This window comes from Dermacentor andersoni, chromosome 7 (assembly GCF_023375885.2).
Source record: "Dermacentor andersoni chromosome 7, qqDerAnde1_hic_scaffold, whole genome shotgun sequence".
Taxonomy (NCBI): Eukaryota; Metazoa; Arthropoda; class Arachnida; order Ixodida; family Ixodidae; genus Dermacentor; species Dermacentor andersoni.
The window spans coordinates 71,011,053-71,026,023 of NC_092820.1; the positions used below are offsets into that span (position 1 = coordinate 71,011,053).

The 14,971-nt window shown below is 45.2% G+C and overlaps 1 protein-coding gene across 1 annotated transcript; it reads right to left on the bottom strand.

The window, feature by feature from the left end:
- Nucleotides 1–9,579: 9,579 nt before the first annotated feature.
- Nucleotides 9,580–14,707, bottom strand: Polr2D (RNA polymerase II subunit D). Its single transcript, XM_050181597.3, has 2 exons — nucleotides 14,369–14,707; nucleotides 9,580–9,913 (listed from the first exon to the last, which is right to left on the bottom strand). The coding sequence occupies exons 1-2, from the start codon at nucleotides 14,549–14,551 to the stop codon at nucleotides 9,662–9,664; spliced, it is 435 nt and encodes a 144-aa protein (XP_050037554.1). The 5' UTR covers nucleotides 14,552–14,707; the 3' UTR covers nucleotides 9,580–9,661.
- Between the last annotated feature and the right edge of the window lie 264 nt (nucleotides 14,708–14,971).

Below are 14,971 nucleotides of genomic sequence, written 5' to 3' on the forward strand. Positions count from 1 at the left end.
CCCGTGTTTGTTTGGCAAAGGCTGACATGGAAGGCTGACAGCTCTGTGTTCGCACAGTGGTGTGCACGAGATGCAAATTGGGTATCGAGTGTCAGATCTTTAAGACTTGCAGGTTAGAGATCATACAACATAAGCAAGCAATGAGAGGGGTATTGTTTGTGTGAATCCATAGCAGATTGCAAGTATTAGCAGTCAATTAAGTATTACAGAACAATTATTCACATCCCACACACCACAGGAATCGCTGCTGTGCAAAGCATTTTGTGGCTAGCTGGCTGTCCAGTGTCATTGTGCATTCTGCGATGCCCTACCAGACGGACCTATGTGTTTGTGCGAGGCAAGGCATTATGCATGCGACAGCAGCATTATTGCACGAAGCTGACAGCATGGCGACTCATTTTGCTTTTTAATCCAGTGAAGAAATGTTTCTTTGTGCTACAAACGAAATCCCAAAGCCAGCACAATGTTGTGTTCAGTATCCACGTAGCGTCTGCTGTCAAATGAAAGGACTGGGGAATGCACATGGAGGGAGGAAACAACTATGATGGGGCATTCTGTAATACGATTGAAGCCAAACGAGTCGACCCAACACTTTGTCACTTCAAATGGCGTGGTACATCTTAGCGTTTCCAGTCCATACACGCTCTGCTGATGTAGCAGCGGATTGAAAACTGTGCATTGATTAAAAACAATATGCAGTGCCAATGCACGTTGGAATATGTGAGGCAAAGCTCGGGTCAAGCGGTCATTTAAGTGCTGTACAACTTGCGGCAATGCATACAATTTTGCTTACTTTCGTTCAGTGCGACATGTAATCTCGTGGAATGTATGTTTAACCACTGCAAAGGTCACAACTTCAATTTCATGCGAATTTTTCGTTCATGTACTACACTGTTTGCAAGCTATGCCGAATCAAAAACACCAAATCTGGCAGATGTGCAGTGCAAGTCGTATGCGCAGTGTTGTGAGTGCAAAGGCAGCGTATGATGGTTGTTTAGGGAAGAATCATGATTACGAGCGCATGCACAGAAAAGTGTGATGCGTATCAAGCAACATTTAGGGATTCTGTACATCTTATGTGACAGTGGGACATACCCAATGTGAAGTATTGGCCGAGAACGGGAACACTCCCACTGGCATATGCCGAATGGATAAAGCAAAGAAAATGAAAGGTTCGTTCAATTTCCCTGCACTCTCTTAACTACTTCACCAGGTGCTGCACGTTGTTGCTATTCGTTTCACCAGTTTAACCTTGTGGCGTCTGCACGTCATCGCCAGTTTCACTCGGTGTGGGCTTCGTCCAGGACGAGTTCACAGCAGGTGCCACGGCAGTGTCGCGCGAGCAAGAACTGACGAACTGGCAGGAACCAGTTCATGAAACGCAGGGTGAATCGAAACAACCCAAAGTAAATCTGTTAAATAAAGCAATGAAAGAGGCTAGTTGGTGCACGTTCATGATTATGTTGCGCTTAGTTTACGCCGGCCAAAAATTAGAGCAGGGAACAAGAACGCAGACGGGCGAAGCACAAAACTACCAACTGCTTAATTTTGTTAGAGAAAGTGTTAAGATGCACACTGATAAGTGGGGAGGAGGGGAGAGCAGTGAGGTGTCCTGTAAAAGAGTGATGACCACGCAGTTCAATTGCACCCATTCCGTCCAGTGAACTGGATTTCGGCTTCTGTGAGCATGATAGTGGGAGTGCTTATGCACTGGTCTCTTTCTTTTTGGATTGCAAAGGCTTCCCCCTTTTTCTATTTACGCTTTTCCGATAACTGTGGCCCTGTCTGGCAGAGGCAAGCATTCACGCTATTTACAGTGGGCCACCAAGTTGCCAGGCGTTGTTATGAGCTGTCACTTGTGCTTATGCGTCCTTAATCTGTCATTCAAGCAGCATCTGCTCTGACCTATGCATGTGAGTGGAATGCGATACACCACACAGGCTCTTTCATTCGACTTACTTGGTCTTATGCTTGGCCTGACAAGCTTTTCTTGCTTGTGTTCTGTTTTCACTTTTTTTTTGCACATGCCTTTTAATTTGTGTGGTGCTGAGAAAAGCGCTTTCATGTCGTGATGTTTGGCTGTCTTTGGCCTGTGCGATCGACACTGGCTAAAGCCACAAGCCATCGACGAATACGGTTACGTGAATTTCAAAGACTTGTGCAAGTGCAGTGCCACGAGTTTTGTGAACTTACTCAAGTTATACCTACAGTCAGTGTTTATTGAACGTACCTAATGATTATACGTGCATGAACAGAAGGACGGTATTTCTACAGGTTCCTACATTGCTCCCATCCTTTATGACTTGTTTTATAGTGAAGCTGTATACCTCTGCCCTTCGATGCATTTGTTGTGTGCGTGAGCAAAAGTAATCTCTTTTCTGGGCTAATCTCGGAGGTAGTGCAATCGTAGGCTAAAATTGAAAGGAAAAGTTTGCATATGCTTTCGAATCACGCATACAGTGCATACCACATAGGTCGTCTCAATGAAGAAAAGCATAAAACATGTCTTGTGTTAAAATGATGGGTGATAAGGCAGTCGTTAACAATGGGGAGCACAGAATGATTGATAATGACATCTGCTTGTAACATGGGACGTGGCGTCAATACCCATATAAAATGTAAAGTGCAGGTTTGTGACCACACAGTTTGTAGCACAATACGTGACATGACTACATTACATATATATAAAGAGGGACCGCCTAGTAAGGTATTGAATTTGTGTTGCGACAGTGCTACGGGAAGACGACGTATAGCGAGGACTCCTGAAGATCAGCATACGATATGCATACGAGAAGCGGCGAAGAAAACAGAACAATGTGAACAACGGCGTTGTGCTCGTGCCATGGATGAACATCATGGCCAAGACGCTCCCTGTGCAAGCGCCAGGGGTGGCAGGATGATGACGGGTGTCATGAAGCTGAGAATGCGGCCAAGCAACGATGGTACAATGGAATCAATCGTTTCAAGGATGAAAATGCTCAATTTAAGAAGGAATTTCTGAACACAAAGTTTGGATTTAGTTGCTTCATCTGTGATCCACTGTGGTTCCAGGGCAAGTGCATTCCGCCTGTCTCTGGTCCACTCTTTGTAGCTGCAAGAAGGAGTGCCACAAGCCAAGTCGCAGGCCGTTGAAACGTCTTTGGCTAATAATTAGGTAAAGTGCGTGCGATTATTTCCATGCAAGTAATTTCAAGTCATATCGCAATGAGTGATCGTTCTAGGTGTCGTTTACAGCTTCGCTGTCCAACTACCTTCACAGCGTGGATTGTAGCCCAAGTTCTTTTTTTAGTGTTGGTTACCAAAAACGGACATATGTGTCTGATGCAATTGACATAATCTGCTGCTTTAGATAGGTAGATTATTTCATTGTAAGCACGAAAGCAATGAAGCACTGAGTGAAGACACTATCATCAGCATGTTGACAAACGCTCACGACGGTCTTGAATTGATGTTGACTTAAAGCTAAGGCTAACCAACTCCCATGTATGCTGATCGTACAAGACTAGAGAAGAAACTACTGCAGTGCGACTCTTGCCACTGCAAAAAGAGGCATCGCCTAGAATGTATCAACAAAGCAGTCGCCATATTGTGCCACCATGCCATTGGGGAGGAGGAAGAGAACAGGAATAGGCGGAAAGACAGGGAGGTTAGCCAGCCGTAGGGGAGAGCACCAAAACACGAGTAAGCTGCCTTCAAAAGAGTGGCTAGCCCAACAGTTAGCTGGCGCACATATGCGAACAAATGCTGCCGGAAATGAGGGCAAACAGCAAAAAAGCACAAAAAAGGAAAGAAGAAAAACCAAGAAGCCAGAAACCTTTTTGAACTAAGCAGTTTCAGCCAATATGGTGAGACTCTGGGAAGGGGGGGGGGGGGGCACATGTTGGGCTAAATTTTTGAGGGAAAAGACAAAGGAAATGGCATCAATGAGTGTTGGCCTGCCAAGGCTGGCTGTATGATGTAATTGTACTTTCTCCCAGTTTCTTTCTCTATGGGAATCTGGAGTGAACACAACATGTCAAAGCGTAAGCTGGCATGACAGGACAAAGGGGAACTCTTTATTTTCTAAACATCTTGTTACTGTACAACACGACCCATGCGAAAGACAGTGATAAATCAGTGGCGAATCGGAAACTGGCATGAGCACATGCTCTCACTCATCCTATGCCATGTGATGGATGCACCCGTGTCATCAAAGAGCTAGTTGCCATAGGCCTGAGGGATGCATGCATGCAATGGTGGCCTAATGGTTCGAGCATCATGCTTTTATGCTGTGCTCCAGCTTAGGGCGCCATTGAGCACTGGAAAAATTTTTATTTTAATATGTCCTAAATGATGCAAGACAGGATCCTACCTACGGCAAAGTGCTTGGAATGAGCCAAACAATGCTGTCCCATCTTTTTTCGTCATCTTTTTACCTGCTTGCGCTAGACTTGGTTGTCAATTGAAGCACGTAAAGAAAGCAGTGGCTTTATTCATTTTCAATTTATATTGTTGAGAATGTTATGCAGTTCACTAAATCAGTCTTCTGCTGTGGCCCAGAGCTGTAATGTATACAAGAAAACTTTGAGAAATTGTGCAGATCCCATGCACTGTGGGAACTGATGCAATGCAAAGCATTTTGCAGGTGCCAAGCTATCCACCATAGCTTGGGGTTCCGTAAAGCTATACCAAGTAGACCAACATGTTTGTGTTAATTGAGTATAGTTGTGTCTATGTGGGTCACGAGCACACGTGTAACGACAGCAGCATGACGATGACCACATTGAAGACAATCAACTTATGCAAATGGTATGATTTCTAGGCCAGCCGTTTGGCACGAGCTTACAACATGGCGGTTGGGTTCTACACAGGTAGCGGACGAGCGTAAGTGAGAGAAACAGGGATGGTGATGCCATTAGCGACTATGTATTGTACAGTCATATGTACTTCTGGCCATGTCATGTGGTGTTTGTTAAAATGTTGATTTCATATGTACTTTGCAAAGAAATTTTACAACATGATTAACATGGTTGATCATGGAGTCGGTGCAACTTTGCAAAGTTACCACATAGTGTAAGTTGCGGGGAGGAAAGTACTGGGGAAAGTGGGCCACTCAGAGAGATAGTGCAACCTAACATGACACTCCAAGGTGTGCTGTCACAAGGGAAGAAGATGGGAAAGTGGCACGGAGCGCATGCGTGGAAGGTTTCAAGGCGCTTGCTGGCATTGGAACGAGAGAAGTATATGTGTGATCGTGGCCTAATGGGTACCTGCACAGCAGAGGTTTGATTCCACCATAGGTCAATTTCTTTTTGTTAAAGCGAAGCGAGACAGTAACTTACCTGCCTAGGTGTACTTACCCGCTATGTATACTGCAAAGTGCCAAGAATGAGGCAAGGAATGCTTTCCATTAAAAGTGACACAGCCAGTGACACCTTCGGAGCTGTCGTTAACTGCTCCAAGCATTGAGTCGATGAGCACATACCGACTTTACCAGAGTGTTGGGAACAAGCTGCATATTCTTGATGGCTCTTGCAGCCAATCAGTACAGCTCATCTGCATAATCATTAGTGACACGCACCTGAGCTCTAGCCAGTATCATTCATAGTAGTACTTGCCTTGGTATCAGTGATGTAGGTTTGATGTGATGTTCAGACAGCCGCCAAAGTTTACAGACCTTGGGATTTGAGAAAAAGCTGAATATTTTCACAGCCTCCAAATGCAGCCCAATATTCATATTCACAGCCTGTGTGTGTGTGTGTGTGTCTATATATATATATATATATATATATATATATATATATATATACAAACATCATAGTGTTGTACATATTTATATTGGATGCAGTCACAAATGGCTCAGAAATTATGCTTTTGTCGCATTTCTCACATAGAATTGAAAAAGAACTACACCTACACTGGAGCAATGAAAAGAAGTTAGGATAGGGAGCACAATGAAACAGTTTTGAAATGTATTCATAACAAGTGTTAAGGAAGACTCATGGAGGAAAAAGCCTTCACCACGTGATTTCCAGGCTAGAGAGTTTCTCGCTAAAATTACTATAGGCAGAATCCTGGCACTGCAATGGTTCAGTTACCATGGGAACAATTAGTAGCATACGAGTCTGCCTAATATTTCTGTTCGTGGTGTGTGTCGTGGTGGTTGTCGACAGCATGTTGTCTGATACCCCAGTCACACGAGGCACTTTTGATCATGGTCGAGCCAAATCGGGATATAAATTCTCTATTTCGATTCGCTCCTCTGTGCATGCTGCAAAAGGGAGGAGCCAGTCACGATCAAGAAATGCAATCTCTATTGGGTTTGATCGCAACTAAAACTGCCCAGTGTCACCAGCATATGTGCAAACTCTGCCAAATTCTCCGTAGGGTTTACGAATTTTGGTTATTTTTACGGTTTTAATTATCTTGCGTCAAGCCCAACAAAAATTAAATTATGCTTGAGAACATGCTTGAAAGGTCATTACAGGGCAGTGCAAAATGGAAAAGTCATGTAAAAAATAAATTGTAATAGTAATCTGTGCTGCCCCGTTGTGGCAGCACAGAGACAAAATACTCATTATCAATCAAGACGCAAATACTGATTACAGTTAACTTTCACACAAACTAACCTTCAGGTGTAGTTATAGCCCCAGCACAGTGTCTGACTAGAATTCACTGTCTTCAGATCTGTGTACATCTGGCAATTTTCTGAATGAGGCTGTCGCCTTTTTCACTCATTCGTCTCTCCTGTAACACTTGTTTTCATTAGATATACTTATCTATGTTAATTTTTCTCCCCGTGATCCTTCACACATTCTTTTGCCTGTCAATATGTACAGCCAGATGCCTCTCTAACGAAGTCCTTGGTACCTCCAAAATCCTTAGTTGCCTATCACTTCAATGTAAAGATTGCGAACCATACTGCTCACCTCACTATAGCACAGGCAAAGCTCATTTGGGAAGAGAAAATCTTTATTTAGAATAAATCATAATGATACTTTGCGGTTTAAGTCACCAAGTTCCTTCTGCACACATGGTTCGATGGAATGTGCAACTGCAGTTGACACTGGCAATGAGATTCACAGCATGATTAGCGGCAGAATCCGGAAGTGGCGCTCGGCACAGCTCGTCAGCAAAAATCACATTTTATAAGCATTTCACGACTGCTGTCTTTATTTGCCTTCACCTCCATCCCGTCCTCAATAGCCATGACAATGTTGACAGTGGTCAATTTTAAGCAGACCATCACGTTGGCTGAAAGTAGTGGGGGAGGGGGGTCTACAATAGCTATTGTGGTATCTGCACCCTCCCGCTTCGGTCTCCTGCATGAATGGACGAGACTCCTGCTGCTTCTCCTTCTCCTGCCTTCCACTCTTATTTACCACTTACCCTACTCATGACACTGCGATGTGCTCCCTAGGGGGATGCAGAAATAAGCGTCTTTCCCCAAATTAAGCCACTACTACTACGGTTACGCTTCCTATGTGTATCGTCTAGGGAGCCTTCGCAGCATACGAAGGCTCCCTAGCACTGCCAGTTTGTGGGGGCTACGAAGGAAAGTGGTGGCACCGTTACGTGCCAATCTGTTGTAAAGCAACACATCTTCCCTCGGGGTTGCCTGTATTCCTTCGTTGTACAGGCAATTTCGTTGCAGGGAGTCTTTGCTGCAGAGGCATTCACTATATATATGGCAGACAGGAATTCAGCTTGAGCATACGAAATTCTTCGTTATACAGGTCATTTTGTTGTAGAGTCATTCGAATGTATTGTGTGAGAAGCCCATCCTGTCTGGGCCAAAGCTCTAGCGCGCAGTATGTATATATAGTATAAAAAAACTATCGGCAGCATGTTACACTCCTGTAACACATGAAGATGAAAGCCTGCTGCTGCAGCTTGCACAAAGAAACGAATCGTAATGGAGAATTTAGATCCCGATTGGGCTCGACCATGATCGAAAGTGCCTTGTGTGACTGTGGTATTAGATAATATGCTGTCTTCACAATAACTTATGGTATTTTACGCATCCTCGTACACCACGTCCACATGTCCACGGTCACCAACGCTACCTTAACCTGTTGATCTACTAAGAAGCATCTATTCGAGCTGCGAGTTTCTTCTTGCAAGACATAACGAGCTGCACTGTGATGTAAACGTATTGCACTGTAGGTCGATTTCCTCAATGACACATGCGAGTACCTAATGTACTATCTAAAGGTTCTTTTGTTCCTTTCTCTGTCTTTCTTTCGTTTATTTTTTCATATTCAGCCACGGCATTTTTGCTTGCTTTTGGGGCTATGAGCCATTCCTCATTTTGTTGTTTCCTTTCTTTCGTGTATTCATTCATATTCAGCCACTGGAACTTTGCTTGCTCACGGAGGTACGAGCCATTTCAGATTATGGGCCATATAACGTAAAACTATTCCAATGTTTTTATTCCAATCTTCTGACGTCAAATTTGCATAACCGCCGACGCAAGGATCAGGCGGTCACCCGCAGGGTTGTCTTTCTCTCTTTTTCGATGTTATATACAGCATCTAAACATACATCACCACGTCAGGAGGGAGGCTAAAGGCTGTATATGCCTGACGAGGCACAGGAGGTCACTTTTGTTTGCTTGAAAAACGAATAACATTGCCTACACTGAGTGGCTTGTCTTATCTAATTGGCTGACAAGAGGCGAGGAGCACACTCAAGTGGAGAGGGATTCGATGGGGCCGAGCCACTGCACTGAAACTCTTTAACCGGATCAAGAGGGTGGCGCCGACGTCTGCGGTTGGTCCGCTTTTTCTTACTTAGCTTCCAGTGGCTGGTCAAAAGTCATGCCGGCATGCAACGCAAGCTTAAGAATGACACTAAAACATATCCTCAGCAAAGAAGAGTTGGAAGAATGAGGTCGTAAACGTGCTGAAAGTGCTCGAAAACGTTACACGGCCAAGCAAAACCTTTTATTATACGCAAATAAACCCATGCTCTCGGGCAGGTGCAAGTAGCCAGTGCCTCAGCGATCGGCGGCAGCCATCTTTTATTCCTTTCGGAACGGGGCACCCTGCGGCTATTCAGAAGAAAATTCAGTTTTGTTCGGCATATTAATGCATCTTTAATGCGTACACGTCATTTTGACGCGGTGAGTTTTTACAGTTTTGTGAAGTCGCGTGACAGGCAAGTGAAGTGGGTGCAGCCCGAAAAGTTTTGACCAATAGCTGAGGGCTTAATGGCGAAAAGGGGTTGAATCAGAAATAACTTCTTCTTTTGTTCGATCAAATCATGCATGATCAGAGTGTACACATTGTATCAGATTGGGCGCTATCACGGTTTTTGTGACGTCGCCTGACAGACAGGTTAAGTGGGGGTGGTCCAAAAAAGTTTTTGACCTACTGTGGAGGGCTGATTGCAGAATTGGAATAGAAAAGTTTGAAATAGCGTTACGTTATAGCGCCCTATGTCAATTTTTTTAGGGTATGAGCCATTGCTGATGATAATATTGTTTGTACCACTCATCAACTTTGTTTAAAACCACTTGATTATATCTTTTGAACCACTCGACCAAACGGTGGGTATGAGCCGCTGCAACAAGTCACTGAAGGCTTTGACCATAATAAATAAATAAACACTGGTCTTATTTATTGGAAATTTACACTGTGCAGACACTTTCGTACAACACCAGACAGTACAACGGGGGGTCTCAGTACTGGAAGCTGCGCTGTGTCTGGATATCATCCAGTATTTGCCGGAGCTGGTCGTCCTCGAAACGCCCTTCAAGGCTGGGCACGAGGGCGCGTGCCTCCTCCGGATTGTCGGGACACAGGTTGGCCAGCTGGGCGAGCTCGAAGCGATGCAGCTTCTTCTGGGCCAGCAACTGCCGCACGGCTGTGATGGTCTCCCGGTTCTTGAACCGACTGAACCGCTGGCAATAGCCCAGCGTCTTCATGAACACCTGCACGAAAACGAACAATTATTGTGGTAATTAAGCTTGGAGGCACAAAAGAAAATTATGAAGAAAAATTTATTACGTCTTACTTCCACACATTGTGCGAAGCTGAAATGTTGTGTAAAGCATTTTGCAGGTAGCCGGCTATCTAGCCTTGTTCGGAGCATGGCGTAGTGTTATCAGATGGTGTAATGCTTCCGTAGGTTCTGTTTCGGACACTGTCAAATTCTACCATGAAGTTGAATTCCGCCGAGTTGGCATTCCGCATCAATGAGGCCATAGCAGCCCTGAGGGCCAATCAGAAGTGTAAGTACACTTGTAGCCATACCGATCTTAACAATGAGCAGTCAATGCACAGTCCACTTTTGTATATTTTGTATGGTAAAATGAACTGCTCGCTCCAACGATCCCATGCTCCATTATCAGCTATAACAATCGAATCTGGCTACTGGTTGTGTGTGCCCAAAGGAAAAATAATGTAAAAGCCTTGAAAAAAAAGAAAAATGAGAGCTTATTCACCACACTAGTCTTTGCGCTGCAAACCCCGCAGGGCATGCCTGTGGTGCATTGCATTGCAGCCCTTCATGTCCCTCTCCCTTCCACCCTCTCCCGGAAGTCACAGGGGTGGAAGGGAGGCGGGAGAGGGATGACTATAGCATGTCACACAGAGTGCGCAGCCCAAAGGTGTGTGGTGCGAAGTGGCTGGATTTCTTTTTTCCTGGATTTCACATCCTTTTTGGGTGCAGACACCTAATAACCAGATTTAATTGTTATAACTAATATTGCAGCATGGGATCATTGTAGTAAGCGGTTTATTTTACCGTAGAACACATACAAGTGTTGATGACCATTCACTGGCTGCTCATTGTTACACCTGAGTAATGTTAGAACCAGCACATGCTATTAGAGGGTTCAACTGTACTTCATTCTGTGTAATTAAAATGTTTGACTGTATGCGCCCTCTCTTTTTTTTGTGCAACCTAGTTATCACAATCATCGGTCATAACACTGAGATTTTCTTGGCACTTGAATATTGTTGTAAGTGGGTTCGACTGTATGGTGAATCCAGCAACATGGTGGAATTTGACAGTCTTCGTCCAGAATAGCACCCTCTGCAAGGCGAGCAATTGCCTGTGTGATGCCGATGACACCTAAATGATGCCAACAATGATGAAGCTACAGCATCGCAGCAGCGGTCAATCCCGAAGGCGGTGTGCCCGGAATCGAGGCGAGACAGGCAGCTGCCTGCAATAGGCATGGCTCTTTTAGTGCCATCTGTTGTCCTCTCCAATCACTGCACATCACGAAAGACTAAGTTTCTGGGTACAGTAACATTGTTTGTTTGCTTTGTTGCACTCCGTTACCCTCATCTTAATGTGTACTGGAGCTGTAAGGCGAACCGTGCAAGACAGACGGATACTGTAACATTGCTGGAAGAGTAAAAAAATGGCAACTGCCACTGGAAGGGGCACAACGCCTGCCTGCTCTCCAAGAAGGAGATGTGAGAAACGTAGGTAGGAGGAGGTCAGTAAAAAGAAAAACATGATATGGCCAAGAAGTCCAGGAATGTTTATGTAAATTATTTTATGTCCGAGTCTTGCTGTCTAATTATTGTCAGTTCTCAATGCCTCTCACTCACATCGCTCGGCACATTTTAAATTACTTTCTTTTTTCTTTTTCTGTTCACATCAGTCCAAATGTTCTCGATGCGGGAGAAGGCCTTCAAGCTTGTCTGATGCACTGTGCCCTGCTCAGGAATGCTTCCTGTGGTGTTTGTGCAACACATCCAGCAGGAACACTGACTGATTTGATGACAGGGCAATGCTTTTGCATGCACGCTGGTTGCCTGGTGCAAGGCAATGGCGTTGTGGTTGACGTGCTATGTGCTGGCTTCACAGGTGTTGCGCTGTTGTCAATGTTTGCCCTGTCGAAGTTGGAATTTGTTGTGGCACTTGAAGTGTGGTCAGCACACCAGTGGAAGAGTAGGGTAGCATGGAGTCTCGAGTGCGATAGGCGGCACAAAGTTGTGAAGGGGTGCACGCGTTGCTGAAGTTGCCGCTTGCAGGGCATTGGAGCCAAACTGGCTACTCATGCTTTCCATATTGCGACTGGAAAGATCGCACAGTGCAGCAAAAACAAACATGGCTTCCTGACTCGATAGGGGTGAGGAAAGTGGTAGGGATAAGCTGGATAGGGATGGTACTTGCATAGGCATACTATAGCTGGAAGGGCAAGTGGCCTAGTCCGAAAGAGAACTAATGTGTCCTGGATTAGGCGTGGACGCGACAGGTGACAAGGTTTAGTGGTGCGAAGTTGTGTGGCTTGCAGGCTAGCTTATGCTGCAGTCTGGTAATCGGTCATCACCATGTGTTCAGAGGCAAGCTGCTTGTCCCGAGTGCTGTGCCGTGGGGATGTGCTTGGAAAGGCGAAATAGAGTGATGGAGAGTGGCGGCAGAGCATGACTGGAGTTGCACGTGCCACAGACTCTTTCTTGAGCAGACGAAGCAGATGGCAGTCTTCTGGAAATCACAGGCGCTTTGAAAGTGAGGCGAAGCACTTCAACATCACGTGATGCGTGTTACATCAACAGGAAGCACACAAACAATGGTGAACTGGCCTCACTCGCAATAGCCTCATGGTTCAGCAGTTCAATACTAGCTTCTTTCTGCCATATTTCAAAAGTATGCATCCACCGAACAGCACTAGGTTATAGCAGTGCGCTGTATTTGTAGACGGGGTGCTGTTACACGGTGCTGTGCTGCATACGTGCAAAACTATGACGAAAAGCTCTCAGCGGTAAAATCATTGTCTGCTAGGCTGTTTTCTAAAATGCACCAAAGTCCACAACATTTAATGAAGCTCCCACAGTGGTGGCTGCTGCCAAGCCACTTGCCAAGTTGACATGCTGCACAGGTAACTGCTTTCGACTCACCCACACTGCATTATATGCATGAGCTGCAGAATGCTGCATCACAGAGGGTGGCATGCTTGTACTTTAAAAATACTTCTACCTATATGCCTTGCGGCACACCCCGTGTATAAAAGAAAAAGTGAGATGAAGCTGCGATGCTGTCGCAACTGCTGTTAATGTCGGCGAGCATAACTTCCTCTAAAGAAATCTGGTGTCAACACTCCCAAAGCGATTAACTGCTTGGGGACACTTTCAGCCCATAGTCATAAAAAAAAAAAGCTGCTGCAACGTGGCGGCGGTTACGGAAAGCAAGAGGGTCAATGCATTTGTCTCATTAACAAACATGCAGCCTTTCATCACACACCATGCTACAATGGGTGCTCTCACAGAATACTTGCTTTTGCTCCCATTTGCACTAACGATGCTGTGGATGCTAATTTTTGTGTCTGAGAACTGTTAAAGATTAGACTGGTATATACATTTCACACCTCTTAATTGGACCTCAGTTAACTTGACATTTTGCTTCACTAAACAGCACTGGCAAGTCCCTGCAGAAAACCATACATTGCTATGGAAGAAAAACTTGTTCAATTCAAACTCGAAAGCATGCTGCTTAGGCTAATCGACCCCCACCGGTTAAGTCGTCACCGACATGGCACTGGCGAAACCAGCCCATTGCTACATGTACAATATTATCCAAACTGGAAGGCACAACGACTGGCCACAAATGAAACAAGGTCACTTTGCCATGCAGTGATTTGATTTCTGAGGTATTATGTGCCAAAACCACAATTTATGAGGCACTTCATGGCGAGGGACTACGGAAATGTTTTCACTGCCAGGGAATCTTTAACATGCAAAGAATTACCATCAATATTTGACTTAACACGGTCACGAACTTTTGATGCAACCGTCAGCTGCTGTTTCCACACTTCGATTTTTACAGAACTTGTTTCCACGGCTCGTTCCTGGGGTCATCTCGCTGCTAATGTAATATAACGCAATCCAGGTGGGAAAACAGCTTCTGCTGTTAAAGGCATATGATACTGATGCTCCGCTTCTGAGGCCCTTTATAACTTTTCTTTCTCAAAGAAAAGTTGTAGAGGGCCTCAGAAGCAGAACATCAATTTTAGCATTAACGTGCTTAAAACAATGTTTTACTTTGGTTCAGTTAGTATATGCCCTTCTAGTTCACTGCAATACCGCTGCATTGTTCACACGTTCCCTTCCGTTAAAATCGCTTTTGCTAAGACAATACAACTGGCAATATGAACCTGCCGAATGTTGCTTAAATGAGGGAGCTAGGTATATTAATTGACGCCTCCGGCTCTGATAACAAACACCGTAATAATTTCACTGATCTCGTGCGCTAGAACTGTGAAATTCCTGATACATTTGACGCTCCATCGGGCCGAGAGCGCACTGCCCGTCCGCGTTGTAGAGCGAACACAACAGGGCAGCGCTTAGTGACACTAAGCTCAGCGTTACCGTACGATGCGCTACAAATACACCAAGAATAAACCACCCGATTCGCAACTGAGCGCGCTAACCTCCGAGAGTTCCTGTTCTTCCTCGGCGCTCTCGTTTTGCTGCTTGCGGTGCTCAAGCAGCATGTGGACCTCGCTGATTAGGAGGGTTTCGGCGTTCTCGAACTCCTTGGGGAACTGCAGCTCCGACGCGTCCTCTTCCACCTGGTCAAGCACGGGTGCCGCGGCCGCCGGAACGCCCGCCATTCCGTCGCACTGTTCCTTCCTTGAACACACTCAGAAACGTACACGCTTAGTCGGGTTTTGCGCGAGTGATTTGAAGCGGGCAACGGCAAGTCGTTCGCCGATTACGCAGTTGTCAGGGGCAAAAGTAGGCGGCCATCTTTGTGAGGGTGTTCTGATAGTGGAGAGATGAAGGCATGAATGGGGGCAAATATTAGCGTGTTGAGCAGTGAAAAGTTTCCTTCCTCCATGGAAAAGCACAATCACAAGCTGGTAAGGCAACAAGACTTGAGTTTAGTTTTAAAGTTATAGACTACCGCACTTTGGCATAAACCTTCAATTTCTTTTACGCCTCGCGAACAGCTATCAACATACCTTATTTTTTGTTTCTGTCACATTGTATAAAGACGCCGTAGAAGGCGCGCACAAACATTTCACTCAACG

Excerpts from the sequence above, each read along its gene's own strand:
- Polr2D (XM_050181597.3), bottom strand. The coding sequence starts at position 14,551 with ATGGCGGGCGTTCCGGCGGCCGCGGCACCCGTGCTTGACCAGGTGGAA. Across the intron at positions 9,914-14,368 it reads AAGAACAGGAACTCTCGGAG|GTGTTCATGAAGACGCTGGG; the intron begins GTTAGCGCGCTC and ends GTTTTCGTGCAG.